At 35.9% G+C, this 19,655-nt stretch overlaps 3 protein-coding genes and 1 long non-coding RNA gene across 4 annotated transcripts; 2 read left to right on the top strand and 2 right to left on the bottom strand.

The window, feature by feature from the left end:
- The first annotated feature begins 1,226 nt into the window (after window positions 1-1,226).
- Window positions 1,227-12,352, top strand: LOC113047834 (prestin-like). Its single transcript, XM_026209161.1, has 18 exons — window positions 1,227-1,441; window positions 2,418-2,557; window positions 2,777-2,887; window positions 4,253-4,425; window positions 4,985-5,149; window positions 6,605-6,757; window positions 6,842-6,924; window positions 7,017-7,164; window positions 8,055-8,168; window positions 8,380-8,457; window positions 8,684-8,779; window positions 8,977-9,083; window positions 9,465-9,534; window positions 9,718-9,810; window positions 9,975-10,103; window positions 10,327-10,539; window positions 10,950-11,004; window positions 11,588-12,352. Exons 1-18 carry the CDS (start codon window positions 1,287-1,289, stop codon window positions 11,707-11,709), a joined length of 2,205 nt encoding a protein of 734 aa, XP_026064946.1. The 5' UTR covers window positions 1,227-1,286; the 3' UTR covers window positions 11,710-12,352.
- A 239-nt stretch (window positions 12,353-12,591) lies between these two features.
- On the bottom strand, window positions 12,592-14,134 carry LOC113048648 (26S proteasome regulatory subunit 7-like; the record flags this gene model as incomplete). The annotated part of the gene is made up of 6 exons (XM_026210509.1): window positions 12,592-12,855; window positions 12,954-13,050; window positions 13,170-13,372; window positions 13,661-13,748; window positions 13,831-13,995; window positions 14,105-14,134. Coding segments are annotated over 6 exons (741 nt in total), but the record flags the coding sequence as incomplete, so codon positions are not given.
- Window positions 14,135-14,138: 4 nt separating this feature from the next.
- LOC113047836 (uncharacterized) lies at window positions 14,139-15,461 on the top strand. The gene is made up of 3 exons (XR_003276354.1): window positions 14,139-14,187; window positions 14,598-14,652; window positions 15,236-15,461. It is a non-coding gene; the product is annotated as an uncharacterized LOC113047836 (long non-coding RNA).
- Window positions 15,462-16,236: 775 nt separating this feature from the next.
- LOC113047835 (26S proteasome regulatory subunit 7-like) lies at window positions 16,237-19,568 on the bottom strand. Its single transcript, XM_026209162.1, has 12 exons — window positions 19,390-19,568; window positions 19,061-19,098; window positions 18,860-18,941; window positions 18,665-18,764; window positions 18,098-18,229; window positions 17,930-18,002; window positions 17,750-17,845; window positions 17,476-17,640; window positions 17,306-17,393; window positions 16,815-17,017; window positions 16,599-16,695; window positions 16,237-16,500 (listed from the first exon to the last, which is right to left on the bottom strand). Exons 1-12 carry the CDS (start codon window positions 19,457-19,459, stop codon window positions 16,343-16,345), a joined length of 1,302 nt encoding a protein of 433 aa, XP_026064947.1. The 5' UTR covers window positions 19,460-19,568; the 3' UTR covers window positions 16,237-16,342.
- Between the last annotated feature and the right edge of the window lie 87 nt (window positions 19,569-19,655).

Below are 19,655 nucleotides of genomic sequence, written 5' to 3'. Positions count from 1 at the left end.
TAGGCTTCTAAGCAAAAATGCACGTTTTCTTTGAATTTGCAATGAAAAAATAAATAAGATGGTGTAAATTTCATTCATAATAGAAAGGAATAGTAATGTTATCCATTCAGAATAAATGGGAACATTTCAAAGACAAGTTAATGTCTCCTGACAAACTAAACAAACCATAAGATAAATTTGATAAAAAAATGTCTTAATGTTCTTTTACCATGATTTTGTACAGTCAGCAACTGATTAGCAGAAAAAACATGATTTTTTTTTAAATTTCACCATTAAACTTTCTTTCCAATAAATGGCTTGTAGCTTATTAATGGCTAAATGAACTGTAAAACTGCCATCTCCAATACTGTCATCCCTGTGACGTCATACAACACATTATTAATGTTGTATTTTTTACATTCAGGTTGAGAAGACACACTCATTTATTAACACTTAAATTCATTGTTTGTGACCAAAAATTTTGAAGTTTTTAGAAAAAGTCGCCTTTTACATTACACACAGATGTATCATGGAATGACCCTTGTATGTCATGGGTTTATCTTGTGTCGTTTGTAATGTTTATACCACTGCTTTGTCAACACTGGCTTACACCACTGACATCACTCACATCCAGTGCATTTCATTTTACTAGGCTCTTGTGATTTGCAGAGCACTGTGCTATAAAATGGACTGGATCAATGGATATGTTGTTATTGCTCAAGCTGCACACTGTGTCCTCAGGACAGGTTGTGTGTTTTAGACACTGGTGTGTGGATTAATTCATAAAACCATATTACTTTCCATGGAACTTTTTTATGGTCTGATTATATGAAATGTATTTATTATTATTATTATTATTATTATGGTTTTAAAAAAAGGGTTAGGGTTTTAATGCTGTTTAATGCGGGTGTTTGTTGTCAACCGTTCAGAATATGTAAAATAAAGTGTGCATGTCTGTAATAAAACATCCCTCACAAAGCTCCGGGGGGTGAATAAAGGCCCCCTTTACAAAGTAAATTATTTTGAGGGCTTGTAATTACACACCAGCTCAGTTTGACCACTGCATGTCTCCAAATCAAACTAAGGGGGCTGTCAGTATGACGTAAAATGTAAAATGTTATGATACTTAATAACTGATCATGATTGAATTAAAGCACCATTGTTTGTGATTGTTTAATGAGATTCTTAAACCTTTTCTTTCTTCACAGATACCTCTCTTTCCACCATTCATTGAAAACCGGAAGCGAGAGCACGATTGCATTCACGAGGTCATCATATTCTGACATGCCTGTGTTTCCACCGCTGCTATGGAGCACGTAACTGCTAGTGAGGAACCGTCTGCTACACTGATGTACCACGTGGAACGTCCTGTGTTCAATGAAGGCTATATTGACTCAAAGCTTTTGCATAGGAAGAAGAGGACACCCAAGTCCTTTCAACTGAGAATAGCTGAACATCTCCAGTAGGGCAATTCAAAGCATTCCTCTTTCTTTGTTCCTTATGAAATGTCTGTTTTTTTTCCTGAGCTATATTAGAGCCCAAATGTCTGTGATTGTATTGAGAAATATTCTGGACTGTATTATAGGGCACAAATCATACAAGCTTATTTGTCACATTGATCATGCGACTCTTTGTACAGATAAGATGTTCTTTCAGTGAATCACAAGGCGATCATTCTCAAATCATGCATTATGATCAGCTTTTACACTTGTGAAGCTGATGCAGTTTGAGTGTTGTTAAAACCAAAGAGAGCCAAATCAAATACATTCTGACATTTGTGTCCATTTCTTAGTTCAAATAGGTTTTCTGATAATAAAAGTCGTAAAGAAAAATTTTATTTAAAAAAAAAAAAGCTAAATACAAGTCCTAGTGGTATCAGACTTTTGGACCCCTCTAAATATGTAAACTGGTTTCATTTGTTCTATTTCACAATATTGTGACTGTAATTTGAAACTATAATCATTTGATCAGGATCGAGTGTTATATGAACTTCAGAAAATCAGCTTGGACTGATAAAGCAACTGTGAAACTATGTAAACAACCATTTATTTATGATGGTCTTATTTTATCACATCCTCCATATAATATTGCAGGACTACTAGTATTACACAACAATAGTGACATTATATTTGTTGAACCTGCTAAACCCAGTCTGAGCTGGATAAAATGATGATTCAGCTCCTTTAATGGACCAAGGCGGACTATAATTTAAGTTGTCATTAACTGATAGTCTTTTCCTTTTCTTTTAGCTCTTGTTCACTTGTATTCAAATATGGTCTGTATCAAATATATATATATGATTAAAATGCATTTTAAATTTTGTTTGCAGAATTTTTATTTGCTCATTAAAATCACACAAATTAAAATGTAAAACTACAGTGAAGGGGAATATGACATTCATAGCAATCTCTCTCTTTTTTCTCTCTCTCTCTCTTCAGGTGTTCGTCTAAGAAAGCCAGATCTGTTGTATTTGGTTTCCTGCCCATTTTAACATGGCTGCCATCATATCCACTAAAGCAATACCTGTTTGGAGACATAGTTTCTGGCATCAGCACAGGTGTAATGCAGCTACCCCAAGGTCAGATGTTATTGAAAACTGGTTAATATTACAAATTAAATGTGTATGTTTAATAGTAGTTGAGTAGTAATTTTGTTGTTTATTTGGATAGTCATAATAATTATTATTATATAGGTAGTAAAAACACATTACTATATATTAGTAGTATTAATAATATTATTATTGTTGTGCATATTCATTTGATAATTTCTCTTTTTCTTGATTTGTCACATTCAACAGGTCTTGCTTATGCAATGCTGGCAGCTGTTCCTCCAGTGTTTGGCTTATATTCATCATTTTATCCCGTGCTATTATACACTTTCTTTGGTACCTCCAAACATATATCAATAGGTGAGACTCATTGGCATGCATGCCAGGCTTTTATTAACATGTGCGTGCGACTACCTGACGTGACATTCCTCTATACAGTTTTGCTAAGTCAGAGTGAATAAGTAAAGCATTACTGGCAAACTAAACAAGTTCCATTCGATAAGATCTAAAATCCTTAGTCTGTTTTTCGCAGCACTTCCTGAATTCTCGTGATGTCTCATCAGAAAGTCAGTTTTTCATTGTCCCTGCCAATTGTACAGGTAAGCAGCTCCCAAGCTGCTCTGATTGCAATGACTTTCGTAAGCTGGAAATGAAAAGCAGGTGTTCCTAAGAACCTTATTAGTTTTGGTGCAGACATCATCACTGTTTTATGGGTGGGTAGATGCCCTGAAGTGTTGTTTTTCTCCTGTTTAATGTGGGGATCTTCAAATCCTCAGAAATCCCTGCTGGATATTAAAAACACCACCAATAATGTAGATTAAAGGTTCAAAAGTCAAAAGGTTACCCAAACCAGAGTTGTTGCTTCAATATATTGTTTTCTCCGCCCCTGCGGCTACACTTGAGAGCGAGATAATTGGTGCTAGTCCAAACATTTGGCAGGGTTCTGCTGCACAGAGACATGCAGCCTCCTGTTTAAACAACACTCACGCTCTGTCCCTCTGAGGTGTAATGGCAATGTAAAACAGACCCAGTTGCAGAGGGCTTTATCTAGATGGCAGAATTCACTTGCATAAATGCACTGAGACCTACTTTCTCACATGATGGAGTTCCTGTTCCTGGGACAACAACACTTAGACACTGAATGTGTACCTAAGAATGTTTACACCACCTGTTAGTCTCTCAAACTGTTTTTTGGAAGAGTAAAAACAATCCCATTGCATTAAATAAATTATGTTATAATAATACAGACTTATTCAACCCAGTTTTTTTTATGGTAAATTACCTGAAAATGCTAAAAGTTATTTTTTCATCACTGATTTGGGTGGCAACAGGCTTGCTAAATAATGTTGTATCTTTTTATGCATACACTTAAAGGTCTTAAAGTGCTTGAAGATATATTTATTATTATTATTCTGCAGTAAAAGTTAACAATAATAATAGATTGTAAATAGCGATTAATATTTTTAGTTATATTTATTATAACATAATGTAGCCCAATCACACCTTTCAAGCAGAGTGTTTCATAAAAAGGTTGTGAGGTTTTGAATGATAAAACAATAGCTATTGTAAGAATAAAATCAAGTAAGACTTATAGTTTATAACATAATCACAAAAATAATTTGTGATCTATACTTACCTTCAGCACAGTTTCCTTAAGTGTTTTTTTGTTCTTTAAAGGACAAGTTTTATTGAATTTATTTATTTATTTATTAATGATTTTTTTAGGTACTTTTGCAGTTATCAGTCTGATGATCGGTGGGGTTGCTGTAAGGGAGGCCCCGGACTCCATGTTTGCAGTCAATGGGACCAATGCATCACAGGTTGTGGATTTTGAGGCTCGTGATGCCAGAAGAGTGGAGGTGGTTGTAGCTTTGACAACCCTAGTAGGAATTATACAGGTGGGCTGCCATCTGGTCATACCCACATCAAAATGAGCATAGAATCTAGTCAAATTCTTACTTAATTTTATTAGGGGTGACATAATTTCTGAAATTAAAGAAAAAAAAATAATTATTTCTCTCCTGATATTATGTGTTTGTCACGTTAGAGCTATAGTAGATCAAATCTACTGCATTCTCCAGTATCTGTGGTTTGAATACAAGTTAATTTTTGCAACATGGGCAGATGTTACATTGCATCATTGTAATCACCACCATATTTTGTAGATAAAACTCTTGTGCAAGAGTGTTCTCTTTTTCTCTGTCATTCAGCTCATATTGTCAGCTAAAATGGCCAGCTTTATACTGAAACACTTTATGAGAAAGAAGTGCACTGCAATGTTATCATAAACCAATTAAAACAGGTTGAGGTTAAACATTACAGACATATTAAACCGACCTCCAGGCCTGTTTATAATGGACACCTTTCATGGAAAACTGTATTCTCCTCAAGTTACTATAGCCCTGGGCACTCTCAGATTGATGTTTGGAAACATAATTATGTTCTGAACTACTATAGTTTGTTCTGGGTCTGCTGAGATTTGGCTTCCTGGCGATTTACCTGACTGAGCCGCTGGTGCGAGGTTTCACCACGGCTGCCGCTGTGCACGTCTCAGTGTCGCAGATCAAGTACCTGCTGGGAGTGCACACTGCGCGCTTCAATGGGCCTCTCTCTGTAGTGCATGTGAGTAACCTTTGACCCTGGGGAAACCTTAGGGTGTTTATTATCATTGCACCTATAAACATGTTTCACATTACTTCATGAACACTTATTCACTTTTTCTCATTGGTGTTTTAATGTATTGATTAAATCATGAATGAATAAAGGTCTTTTGAAGACCAGTTTTTTTTTTTTTACTTGGATTTTGATTTTGAAATGACTAAATTGTTTAAAGGTGACCTATTATGCCTCTTCAATGTTATATAAGTCTCAGGTGTCCCCAGAGTGTGTCTATCAAGTTTTAGTTCAAAACACCCCACGGATAATTTATTATATCATTTTTGAAAATGGCTGTTTTGAGAGGAAGCAGAAACATGCTGTTTTCGTGCATGTATCTTTAAATGCAAATGAGCTGCTGTTACCAGTCCCCTTTTCCAGCTCATACAGATACTGTTATATAAAAATCGTTACCATGTCTATCGTGCTGAAATCATGCGTTTTAAAGTCATATTAGTTTAAACTTCTGATGTAAGTTAGTGTTTTCTGTCTTTTCCGAAGCATGCGCACAGAAAGCAGCTGTCAAAAAGCATGTGAGTACTAAACTCTTTCATGTCTTATTGCGCTTAAACTGTCAAATACACAAAAGGTTTTGTTAAAAACACATGAGTTATGTCTGTGAAGGTAAACACCTGGGAAAGAGATTGCATGTTTATATAAGATCTGTGTGGCAGCAGGGTAATATATAGTAAATAAATGAATCCACTGCTCTCTTGTCTCGTCTGAGGCTGGGACTCTAAAAAGTGTTCTCGTCTGTGCATCCAGTGATGCATGCTTTGCTCGAACTTTTGCCATGGCGTTAGGACTGGTAAACAGCTGTTGCTTGCGAAAACAGAATGGCGGCGCTGTGATTAAAGCACTTTAAACTGGAAAAAGTCTTGTCTTTTCATGATATGTCACCTTTAAAACACTTGAATGAAAATTACATATGTTGCCTTGGCAAAAAACTGAAATAAAATATTTAAGTTGAAGTGTTGTTCACACTGTCATTGTGTTTTACAACGACTTAAAAAATACCCAGTGTTTATAATGGTAATTTATTTATTGCTAAAAACAGTGTTGAGCTTGTTACTCAAAAAAAAATATATTATTCATTACTAGTTACTCCTTTCAAAAGATCACTAGTATTGCGCATCATTTAAGCTGTAGGTGCATGATTTATTTGCTTGAGCCACATGCATCTATAGATTAGCACAGGTTATTTCTCACACTTTTAATAGTATTTATAGCTCCTAACAGGCTGTGTGACTATGAGAAATCATTGCCTCAAAATCTACGTCTTTATGAAGTTTTCCCTATTGCTTGCATGCCACTGATTATAGGCCAATGATAGCCATAGGTTGCAGACCACTGCTTTATACTGTGATATCAGTCTTTTGTGGTTGTAAAGCTTTATGTTTTGTTCACTTTGTTTTTCCCCAGAGTCTTGATGCTGTCTTCAGGAACATTTCAAGCACTAATGTTGTCACTCTTATTATTGGACTGGTGTGTATAGTGTTCCTGTACTTCATCAAAGATCTCAATGAGCGCTTCAAAAAGAAGCTACCTATTCCCATCCCTGGAGAAATCATAGTGGTAAATCTTTAAACGCCCTTCCTAAGAAACATTGTGCGAATAAAATCCCTTTGAGTGAATGTCTGATGTTCTTGTTCTTTGAAGGTGATCGTGTCCACTGGAATCTCATATGGGATGGTTATGTCTGAAAATTATGGAGTTGAAGTCGTGGGTAAAATTCCCACTGGGTAAGATCATGCAAACTTACTCAAACTAAAATGGTTTACATTTTTACAAATGTTTACATTTGAATACATCTTCCTTAATGTTTTGTTTTAAGGTTGCTGCCGCCCAAGATTCCAGACTTCTCGGTCTTTCCTAACCTCTTCCCAGACGCCTTTGCTATAGCTGTTGTTGGCTTCTCAATTGCAATATCATTAGCCAAAATCTTTGCTTTTAAGCATGGCTACAGTGTGGATGGAAATCAGGTAGAGAATAAAATATACTCTCTGCAAATGTCATAGTTCCACTTTGTATATTGGCCTTAAAAATGACATATGAATTGCGTTAAAAGGCAAAAAATTTAACCAAGAGGCATTTACTTGGAAGGAACAAATTTACAAAACAAAGTTTTGAAGTCATATAACTAAAGATATGCTGTTAAACCGTATCTAATTCAGTTGTGCCATTATTCATTGTCATAGTGATTTGATTCTGTGTTTCTTAGAGTAAGGGACATTTCGTTTGCTGCCCTTTATTTTGGTTTCTATGTCTTTAAGTTGCAGCTGAATGCACAAATTAGCCAGAACCGGCAGTTACTTAGTTACTTGCCATTTAGTAGACCCTTTTGTCCAATGTGACGTATAGTACACTAATTGCAGGGAAAGTTCACATAGGACAACATTATGTAAAGTGACATGCTTAAGTGAACAACAGTAATAGAGATGGATTATGACCTCATTAACTCACTAGTTTGCATGTTTAGGACCAAACGTTTGCTTGAGGAGCCAAGTTCCTCAATGAGCACACCAACAGTACTTGACCTTCCATTTATATATATAAAAAAATCTGGGCTATGTTCGGAATAGCATGCTGACATAATCCTAAAGAACCAAAGAAGTCTTTTTATTCTCATTTATTTGATCAAAAATACTGTAAAAACAGCTCTATTGTGAAATATCATTACAATTTAGAATAACTGTTTGCTGTTTTACAGTATGTAAAATAAACTATACAGTGTGAGCTATTATGGTTACTGATTCCGTGAACCAAAGTTTTTGATGCCACAGCAGTTATACTATAGTTTTAATATTTTTTATAAACCTGAAATCTAACTACATGGTCTAATTTATTCATTTTGTGTTTATCGTGACTGTAGGAGCTCATCGCTCTGGGACTTTGTAATTTTCTGAGTTCATTCTTCCACACGTTTGTGGTTACCGCCTCAATGTCTCGCAGCCTGGTACAGGAGAGCACGGGAGGACATACTGAAGTAAGTGGGACTTATTTGTGTTAGATGCCATATTGGTGACATTATGTGCATATGAATGCAGTTGGTGATTGCAAAACTACTTTTCCTGAAAGTGTCCCTTTCATAATGTCCTCATTTTAGTGGCTATATCCCTGCCATAAAAGCATAACGATAAGATAAGACCGTCTTGCCTCCTGAAAGACTCAATTTAATTGTTAATGTTTGTCTGCAGATTGCAGGACTCTTGGCGTCCCTACTTGTGTTACTGGTGGTGGTGGCCATTGGATTTGTCTTTCAGCCATTACCTACAGTAAGTGACGTGCTATCTGATATGCTTGTCATGGAGCTCATTGATTTTGTGCAAAAATGAATAAAAGAAATTGACTTCAAATATTTGGTCTTTTTTGGAAAGCACAAAGGACAGTCTGATTTGTTACCCCAAGCCCTCATAGCAGAACAGACGCATTCTTAATGCATAACGACAGAGGTCAGAGATCAGATGGTGTTTATTAGTGTCATCTTTGTGTTGTCATTAGACCGTGCTGGCTGCTATCATTTTTGTCAATCTCCTGGGGATGTTTAGGCAAATAAAAGACATTCCTGCATTATGGAGAACCAGCAAGATTGAACTGGTGAGTGTCAGAGGCGCTTCATTTGATGTGTTCATCATACTTCTTTTACCAATTACTATCTTTTTAAATTATTAAATTAAATTAAATTGAATCTCTTTTCTTCAAATTTCTCTTTTAAAACTTCATATCTTTGTTATTTTTTGGGACATAGTGAAATTTGGTTTTGTTGTTGTTAATGTCTGACATGTTTTCTTTAGGCAATTTGGCTGGTGTCCTTTTTCGCATCAGTTTTCCTGGGTCTGGATTATGGTCTGGTGGTTGCCATGGGCTTTGCCATACTCACAGTTATTTACAGAACACAGTGGTAATCTTACTGCTCTAATGCCAATTGATGACAAAATTCAGCATTTTTTCTGTCTTTGCATATGAAATCTTGATATTGAAATTGTATTTATTTATTAATACATTTATTTATAAAATATATCAGTAATATATAATAAATAAATACATAATTAGTAAAGTATCAATGAAATAATTTACAAATGTGTTTCATTCATTCTAATTGGCAATGATATAGTATTTTTACTATATAAGAAACATATTATACATTTATTTCTATATATACATATTTCTTGTTCAATGCATTTTTGGATTATGGATCATCTTTGAATTATTTTGACCTTGTTATTACTTTCATATTTGCCAAAGGAAATGTGTAATTCAGACCTTATTGCTTTATTTTAAGCCCTAAGAATGCTCTTCTTGGACAAATCCCAGGCACGGGACTTTACTTTGACGTGAATGAGTATGAAGAGGTCAGACATTTCTTTTAAAATACATTAAACCATCGTAACATTATCACCGATAACCTAGATCCTTAACATGAGCTTGCTCCATTCCAAAAGTGCTGTTCACAAGCTTTTCGTAGTCACAGGCATCCAATTATGCCTGATTTAATCCTAATTTTCCTCTTATCTGCCCTTTTTCTCTTTCTCAAGGCTGAGGAATGCTCAGGGATCAAGATTTTTCAGTCCAATGCTTCCATATACTTTGCAAACAGTGACCTGTATGTCAGCGCCCTCAAGGCAAAGGTGAGACCAAATGCTTAAAGTTATTATTCACTTAAAATATTTTTGTGTTTTATGGTTCTGTCCTTCAGTATTTATTGAACCATACATTGTGTAGAGAGATAACCATAAGCAGCAGGCGTTTGGCTTCATAAAGAGTTTTTATATTTTACTTTTTATGACTACAGACTGGAATTGACCCTGCACAACTGCTCGCTGCTAGGAAATCACAGCTAAAATATGCAAAAAGAGACAATGGGAAGAGGAAGACTGAAAACCACTGCTCTCCAGTAAAGAAAAATGCAGTTGTCTTATTGGTATGTTGTTGTTGTTGTTGTTGTTTTTAATCTAAATTTATTTTATCTGTGACCTTGTCAGTGAAGTCTTTTTATCCTTTACACAAATATTTGAACCTCAGCATGGATTTCCAATGTTGGGAGTTTGCAAGCTATCTCAAAATTTCAGAACAAAACACTGTAGCTTAAAGTTTATTCTGTGAAATCTTTCCATGCAATGTGATGTTCTGTGGTGTCCCAACAGGATATGGAGCTGGGCGTCACTCGTGAAGTGGTGGCTGGGGCGGAAAAGCAGATGGATCATGTGTATACCAATGGCCAGATGACTGAGAACCACGCTGAGTCTGAATCTGAGGATGACCTCTTTCTGCAGCGTCTGACCCCCGTTCACACCATCGTACTGGACTTTACTCCTGTCAACTTTATTGACTCTGTAGGAGCCAAAACCATTAAATCAGTAAGTCAACAGCGTTTATTCTCAAAGGAGGCACTTAAAGACTGAATAGGGAAATCTGGCTTAATACATTATTATTATTAATACATGCTGTGCTGTTGCAAATTGAGCAGCTTTACGGTTTCTCATATTTTGGGGTTAGATGTTTGAACAAACTTCTAACTTGTAATATTAAACTTCAACATGTTAAATTTCCCTTATTTTTTTGCACTATTGATTTGATATGGCTTGTTGAGAAATGGTGTGCTATTACTTAAGTGATCTGATTCATGATATTTGCTCAATGAATACAAAAAAACATAGATCCAGTGACCTAAAAGCACCCTAAACACCTCATTACACAATATTGTAGAAACCATATTGATTCATTGTGGTTATAAGTTTTGAAAGGGTTCTCCTCTGTTTTTCTGCAGGTGATAAAGGAGTTTGCAACAGTTGACGTGAAAGTTGTGCTTGCTGGATGTAGCAGTAAGGAAATGCTTTCATTTTTACATGGATATATATTTACAATTATTTTTGAACATCAGAGTTGTGACTTGCTGGATGTAGCAGTAATCAATTAAATTTTTACATGTATATAAGTTACGTATAATATATTCTATAATATACATTCCTATAATATAATAGATATTTTTTCCCACATCATGTGTTTGAGTTATTATTATTATTTTTATTATTGTTGTTATTTCTGAGGTTTTATTCAGGTAATTTGGCTGGTGTCTAATATAATATTTTTTTTACCGAATAGTGATGTAGTAGTGAGTAATTAATTTAATTTATACATGTATACATTTCTGTAATATAACATGTTATAATATGATTAAACTCCACCAGTTTCTATGCTTAATAATGTAGGTTAAAGTTCATTCTGATATATCTGCTTAATGTGGGAAACATCTCCACCTAGAGTTGGAACTAATAAATGGTCATGTTGACATGTCAAACGAATACATAATACATAATTTTACTATAATGTTACTATATATTAATTTAACTTATTCATTCTTTCCTAAGATCCTTGTAACGTATTTGATATGTTTGTGTTGTGCAGGGACCCTTCTCTCTGATCTCAGGACACTTAAATTCTTCTGTGAGCCCGTGACCCCTGACCTCATTTTTCCCACCATTCATGACGCAGTGTTGCATTGTAGGCACTCGAAGGACGTCCAGTGAGCACAAAGACCAAACTAGGTGGCAGAATATGGATCGAGTCATGCTAAAACAAGTACAAGTACTGTTACTCCTTAGTCACTTTAGTAATGGATATCACTTTTGGATATCATGATAATGAGAGTAGACTGGAGAACAGTGAGCAAGCCAAAATGTATTTGATGGAAACACTTTATTTAATGTGAATATACCATCAAATGTTGAGCTCAATATGATGTATTATTACAGTAGCCATAATCATAAGCTCCACCGCAATTTGTTACTGACGCCTGTAAAACACTCTGTACCTTCAGTTCTTTTAAGTGCAATTATTGTAGATGGATTCTTGCCCAGTGTTTATTTTTTTTAGCACTGGTCTAAATATTTTATTGACATTACAACTTATTTTTATGATAGAAATTAAGTTTTATGATTGTTGACCATGTGCTAGTTTTTCTTTCCTCTATATTTTATATATTTTTAAAGTCTACTTTTTCTGGCTGTAGTATTTTGTAAATAAAAGAACTAATATGTTAAATATATTTTAGACCTGATCACATAATTGCACTGTTGGCGAGCATGCTGCTTTCTGTTTCGTGAAATACTTTAATCTGATGTTTCTGAGGAAATGCTCGCCAGAAAAGCCCCCCCGCCCACATCCCCCAAAGTTCCTAGTTGAAACTGAATATAATGTGGTGCAGTTTGTCTATTTAATTTGTGTGGATTTCAGATATTGTGTAATAAATGTAAATCAATTCAATACTCTAAATTATTAAATGTTTATTCCTTAAAAAGTGCCTATTTATATAATTTTCTATATTTACCACTAGTTTATTACATATTGAATACCAGTATACCAAACCTGAAGGGAAAATATTTTTTAAGCAATAAAAAGAGGACATGTACTAAGGATAAATGTTTTTATTTAATCATTGATATCACAAGAAAAGTGACGAGACACATGGGAATCCTTGAATTATCAGGCAGAAAACATTTAAGTGGAGAAAAACATTTAGTTGTAAGTCATGTAGCGAGGGGTGGCGCTGAATTTAGCGTAGGATTTGATGACCTTGTTCACAGCCTCCAGAAAGTCTTTCTCTGTAGCGATTTTTCTACGAGCTCTGATGGCAAACATTCCTGCCTCTGTGCACACGCTGCGAATCTCAGCACCTGAGAGAAGAAAAACACAGTGAGCGATGTTAACCTATAGCTTGCAAGGCCTCCATGTTTAGGCTAATGCAAATATTCTTTAAATTGTGTGAACTCACCTGTGCTGTTAGGACAGAGACGTGCAAGAAGTTCAAAGCGGATATCTCTTTCCACACTCATAGAGCGGGCATGGATCTTGAAGATGTGAGTACGTCCCTAGAAACGGCACAAATCGTTACTTGCATCTCAATATCTATCAGAATGTGATATTATACAATGTCTATCTTTAGAGACAAAATAGCTACCATTTACTAGCTATTGTAGCTAACACTCACTTCCAAGTCAGGCAGGCTGAACTCAATCTTTCTGTCCAGCCGGCCGGGTCTCATCAGAGCGGGATCCAGGGTGTCTGGTCTGTTGGTGGCCATCAGGACTTTAATGTTTCCTCTGGGATCGAATCCATCCAGCTGGTTGATCAGCTCCAGCATAGTTCTCTGCACTTCATTATCTCCTCCAGCTCCATCATCAAAACGGGCACCTGTAGGAGGAGCACAAGCATAATAACAGAGACTTGATTTATGTCACATTAATGTGAAACAAATCTGGTTGGTTACCAACATTCAGAAGAACATCAAATTTGAAACAATATGAGGGTGAGTAAATGATTCTAGAATATTCATTTTTGACTTGACTATCCCTTTAAATATAATAAGGGGCTATTCACACAGAACTGCACTACTTTGTCCTACTTTTCAGGCAACACCGTTTGAGATGGCCAAAAGAAGCCGGAATCCTCTGACCCTGACTAGCATCAGATTCATTTTACCTCCAATGGCATCAATTTCATCAAAGAAGATCAGACAGGCTTTCTTGGTCCTTGCCATCTCAAACAGTTCACGAACCATCCTGGCACCCTGGATTTGACACAAAAACATGTTGTTATACAGACTTTTTCCATGCACTATTTTTTAACAGCTTGATCGAAAAGGCACGTACCTCTCCAACATACTTCTGAACCAGCTCGGATCCGATGACTCTGATGAAGCAGGCATCAGTACGGTTAGCCACAGCTCGTGCACACAAGGTCTTCCCTGTACCAGGGGGTCCAAACAGCAGCACTCCCTTTGGAGGCTCAATACCCAGGTTCACAAAGCGCTCAGGCTGGAATTAGCAAGATAGAGATTGATTTTAAAAGTAGAGGTAGTATTTCATACACATAATATCTACAGTTTATTTTTAATAGGTACTTTTGGATGTAGTCGTGACTCACATGGAGCAGAGGGGTCTCAACCACTTCTCTCAGCTACTCCTGTCAACTTTATTGACTCTGTAGGAGCCAAAACCATTAAATCAGTAAGTCAACAGCGTTTATTCTCAAAGGAGGCACTTAAAGACTGAATAGGGAAATCTGGCTTAATACATTATTATTATTAATACATGCTGTGCTGTTGCAAATTGAGCAGCTTTACGGTTTCTCATATTTTGGGGTTAGATGTTTGAACAAACTTCTAACTTGTAATATTAAACTTCAACATGTTAAATTTCCCTTATTTTTTTGCACTATTGATTTGATATGGCTTGTTGAGAAATGGTGTGCTATTACTTAAGTGATCTGATTCATGATATTTGCTCAATGAATACAAAAAAACATAGATCCAGTGACCTAAAAGCACCCTAAACACCTCATTACACAATATTGTAGAAACCATATTGATTCATTGTGGTTATAAGTTTTGAAAGGGTTCTCCTCTGTTTTTCTGCAGGTGATAAAGGAGTTTGCAACAGTTGACGTGAAAGTTGTGCTTGCTGGATGTAGCAGTAAGGAAATGCTTTCATTTTTACATGGATATATATTTACAATTATTTTTGAACATCAGAGTTGTGACTTGCTGGATGTAGCAGTAATCAATTAAATTTTTACATGTATATAAGTTACGTATAATATATTCTATAATATACATTCCTATAATATAATAGATATTTTTTCCCACATCATGTGTTTGAGTTATTATTATTATTTTTATTATTGTTGTTATTTCTGAGGTTTTATTCAGGTAATTTGGCTGGTGTCTAATATAATATTTTTTTTACCGAATAGTGATGTAGTAGTGAGTAATTAATTTAATTTATACATGTATACATTTCTGTAATATAACATGTTATAATATGATTAAACTCCACCAGTTTCTATGCTTAATAATGTAGGTTAAAGTTCATTCTGATATATCTGCTTAATGTGGGAAACATCTCCACCTAGAGTTGGAACTAATAAATGGTCATGTTGACATGTCAAACGAATACATAATACATAATTTTACTATAATGTTACTATATATTAATTTAACTTATTAATTCTTTCCTAAGATCCTTGTAACGTATTTGATATGTTTGTGTTGTGCAGGGACCCTTCTCTCTGATCTCAGGACACTTAAATTCTTCTGTGAGCCCGTGACCCCTGACCTCATTTTTCCCACCATTCATGACGCAGTGTTGCATTGTAGGCACTCGAAGGACGTCCAGTGAGCACAAAGACCAAACTAGGTGGCAGAATATGGATCGAGTCATGCTAAAACAAGTACAAGTACTGTTACTCCTTAGTCACTTTAGTAATGGATATCACTTTTGGATATCATAATGAGAGTAGACTGGAGAACAGTGAGCAAGCCAAAATGTATTTGATGGAAACACTTTATTTAATGTGAATATACCATCAAATGTTGAGCTCAATATGATGTATTATTACAGTAGCCATAATCATAAGCTCCACCGCAATTTGTTACTGACGCCTGTAAAACACTCTGTACCTTCAGTTCTTTTAAGTGCAATTATTGTAGATGGATTCTTGCCCAGTGTTTATTTTTTTTAGCACTGGTCTAAATATTTTATTGACATTACAACTTATTTTTATGATAGAAATTAAGTTTTATGATTGTTGACCATGTGCTAGTTTTTCTTTCCTCTATATTTTATATATTTTTAAAGTCTACTTTTTCTGGCTGTAGTATTTTGTAAATAAAAGAACTAATATGTTAAATATATTTTAGACCTGATCACATAATTGCACTGTTGGCGAGCATGCTGCTTTCTGTTTCGTGAAATACTTTAATCTGATGTTTCTGAGGAAATGCTCGCCAGAAAAGCCCCCCCGCCCACATCCCCCAAAGTTCCTAGTTGAAACTGAATATAATGTGGTGCAGTTTGTCTATTTAATTTGTGTGGATTTCAGATATTGTGTAATAAATGTAAATCAATTCAATACTCTAAATTATTAAATGTTTATTCCTTAAAAAGTGCCTATTTATATAATTTTCTATATTTACCACTAGTTTATTACATATTGAATACCAGTATACCAAACCTGAAGGGAAAATATTTTTTAAGCAATAAAAAGAGGACATGTACTAAGGATAAATGTTTTTATTTAATCATTGATATCACAAGAAAAGTGACGAGACACATGGGAATCCTTGAATTATCAGGCAGAAAACATTTAAGTGGAGAAAAACATTTAGTTGTAAGTCATGTAGCGAGGGGTGGCGCTGAATTTAGCGTAGGATTTGATGACCTTGTTCACAGCCTCCAGAAAGTCTTTCTCTGTAGCGATTTTTCTACGAGCTCTGATGGCAAACATTCCTGCCTCTGTGCACACGCTGCGAATCTCAGCACCTGAGAGAAGAAAAACACAGTGAGCGATGTTAACCTATAGCTTGCAAGGCCTCCATGTTTAGGCTAATGCAAATATTCTTTAAATTGTGTGAACTCACCTGTGCTGTTAGGACAGAGACGTGCAAGAAGTTCAAAGCGGATATCTCTTTCCACACTCATAGAGCGGGCATGGATCTTGAAGATGTGAGTACGTCCCTAGAAACGGCACAAATCGTTACTTGCATCTCAATATCTATCAGAATGTGATATTATACAATGTCTATCTTTAGAGACAAAATAGCTACCATTTACTAGCTATTGTAGCTAACACTCACTTCCAAGTCAGGCAGGCTGAACTCAATCTTTCTGTCCAGCCGGCCGGGTCTCATCAGAGCGGGATCCAGGGTGTCTGGTCTGTTGGTGGCCATCAGGACTTTAATGTTTCCTCTGGGATCGAATCCATCCAGCTGGTTGATCAGCTCCAGCATAGTTCTCTGCACTTCATTATCTCCTCCAGCTCCATCATCAAAACGGGCACCTGTAGGAGGAGCACAAGCATAATAACAGAGACTTGATTTATGTCACATTAATGTGAAACAAATCTGGTTGGTTACCAACATTCAGAAGAACATCAAATTTGAAACAATATGAGGGTGAGTAAATGATTCTAGAATATTCATTTTTGACTTGACTATCCCTTTAAATATAATAAGGGGCTATTCACACAGAACTGCACTACTTTGTCCTACTTTTCAGGCAACACCGTTTGAGATGGCCAAAAGAAGCCGGAATCCTCTGACCCTGACTAGCATCAGATTCATTTTACCTCCAATGGCATCAATTTCATCAAAGAAGATCAGACAGGCTTTCTTGGTCCTTGCCATCTCAAACAGTTCACGAACCATCCTGGCACCCTGGATTTGACACAAAAACATGTTGTTATACAGACTTTTTCCATGCACTATTTTTTAACAGCTTGATCGAAAAGGCACGTACCTCTCCAACATACTTCTGAACCAGCTCGGATCCGATGACTCTGATGAAGCAGGCATCAGTACGGTTAGCCACAGCTCGTGCACACAAGGTCTTCCCTGTACCAGGGGGTCCAAACAGCAGCACTCCCTTTGGAGGCTCAATACCCAGGTTCACAAAGCGCTCAGGCTGGAATTAGCAAGATAGAGATTGATTTTAAAAGTAGAGGTAGTATTTCATACACATAATATCTACAGTTTATTTTTAATAGGTACTTTTGGATGTAGTCGTGACTCACATGGAGCAGAGGGGTCTCAACCACTTCTCTCAGCTTCTCGATCTGCTCTTTGCAGCCTCCAACATCACTGTAGGTCACATCAGGCTTCTCCTCCACCTATTTATGTACAGTGCATAATTATTCCTGCAGTTTTGCCTCGCCTTACATTCATAATGCCAAGCAGTCTAAGCTTTTTCGTACCTGCATCATAGTCACAGTAGGATCGATTTTGGGTGGCAGAGGAATATGGATCTGATATTTATTCCTGTCAACCCTGTTGACAGATACAGAATGTAACTCTTTTAGATACAAGCTGAAAAGTTTAATAGAGTAAATATAGAAATGTCTGATCCTTTATTTCCTGCTTACCCAACCCTCATTCCTTCCTCAATGTCAGTTGGAGCGACCTGATCGCTCAGGTCCACCACAAACTTGGCAAACTGTTTCACATTAATAATGTACTTTGGATCCTCAGTGTCAGAGTTGATTATCTTGGTGCATCTATAAACAAATAAAAACAGAGTTTTTTAATGGCTGATACTGATCTACATATCATTTAACCACTTTATAATATACGACAATACCATTGAAAAGTCTGGTGTTGGTAAGATTTCTTTAAAAAAAAGTTGTGCTTTCTTATGCTTACAAAGGATGCTTTTATTTAATTATAAACGCAGGAAGAACTAGTATTGTGAAATATTACAATTTATTACAGTTGCTCAAGAAACATTTCTAAATATTATAAATGTTGAAACCAGTTGTGCGGCTTTTTTTGTGGAAACATAAAACTAAATGTTTTAGTGCCACTTTTAATCAATTTAATGCATCACTTCTGAAAAAAGGCATTGTTGCTTTTAAAAAGGTTGTATATTATAATCAAATAATCCATTCCTTTAAGGGTAACCCTTAATAACAAATGTTCTCATCCTCTCATACCTGGCCACCTGCAGTGGCTGTTCACTTTGTAAAGTCTGTTTGTCTGCAGCCAGATCCCATAGTGCTGGAGGAGCCAGACCTGTATCAGACTCCTTAATACCTACAAGACACACAAAATACAGCATCAATGCATGGGTTTTACGAAGCAGTGATCGATAACATTAATTCCCCACAACGCAATGACAGCGCACTTACCTGTGAGCTCATTTATCTTCTTCAGAAGCTGTTGAATATCATCTTCCACTTGTTTAATCTGTCTAGAATACGTGCTTTGACCCTATTCACAATAAAAAACAGTGAATTCATTACAATAACATTGCGCTATAACTTATACTAAATGAACTCCATGTCAAAACATCTTTTGACTACCAATATCTTTTGAGTACTAATACTTACATAGGTTTTCAGCAGTGCAATATCTCCTTCATCCAACGCTGAGAAATAAAACACAGATCAAGACAGATAAATAAATGAGATATGCATAAGTTACACACTGACATAACTAATACTGAGACATCTGACTACTCATATAATGAACAGTAGGGTAAATAAGTTAAAATAAAGTCTGAATACAATGGGGGGAAAAACATTTAAATAAGTTTAGTCAAGTTGGTTAGGCTTTCGTTGACAAATTCCGACTGCAGAGCGGCTAGTCACTAAATGCTAATCTGTCTGCTAATTCATCTAATTTAAAATCCCAAACGGCCTCGCAAAGAAGAAATTACATCGGATTGGTTTGTCTTCTTTCTCCTCTTCTTTTACTTTGCGTTGCTCGGTTCCTAAATAATCAGGCATGACTGCTTTTTTTTCTTTGTAGTAAATTCGGTTAGAGACTATAGAAGCGAGATTACACAGCAGGTTTTCAGAGAGGAACACAGCGCTTTTCTGTTCCTGTGCGCAAGGTCACCGGAAACTGGGATTATATTTCAAACCAAAAGTTAGATTTCCCCCAAAAATGATTTAAATTGCCTTTGTGGTCATACAGTCGGAA

The sequence above is a fragment of the Carassius auratus genome, chromosome 29 (genome assembly GCF_003368295.1).
Source record: "Carassius auratus strain Wakin chromosome 29, ASM336829v1, whole genome shotgun sequence".
NCBI lineage: Eukaryota > Metazoa > Chordata > Actinopteri > Cypriniformes > Cyprinidae > Carassius > Carassius auratus.
The sequence above is the reverse complement of the archived record's forward strand: the minus strand, read 5'-3'. Positions and strand labels throughout refer to the sequence as shown.

Excerpts from the sequence above, each read along its gene's own strand:
- LOC113047834 (XM_026209161.1), top strand. The coding sequence starts at position 1,287 with ATGGAGCACGTAACTGCTAGTGAGGAACCGTCTGCTACACTGATGTAC. Across the intron at positions 8,169-8,379 it reads GCACGGGAGGACATACTGAA|ATTGCAGGACTCTTGGCGTC; the intron begins GTAAGTGGGACT and ends GTTTGTCTGCAG. Across the intron at positions 10,540-10,949 it reads GAGCCAAAACCATTAAATCA|GTGATAAAGGAGTTTGCAAC; the intron begins GTAAGTCAACAG and ends GTTTTTCTGCAG.
- LOC113047835 (XM_026209162.1), bottom strand. The coding sequence starts at position 19,459 with ATGCCTGATTATTTAGGAACCGAGCAACGCAAAGTAAAAGAAGAGGAG. Across the intron at positions 17,641-17,749 it reads TTGAGACCCCTCTGCTCCAT|CCTGAGCGCTTTGTGAACCT; the intron begins GTGAGTCACGAC and ends TGCTAATTCCAG. Across the intron at positions 17,018-17,305 it reads TGAAATTGATGCCATTGGAG|GTGCCCGTTTTGATGATGGA; the intron begins GTAAAATGAATC and ends CTCCTCCTACAG.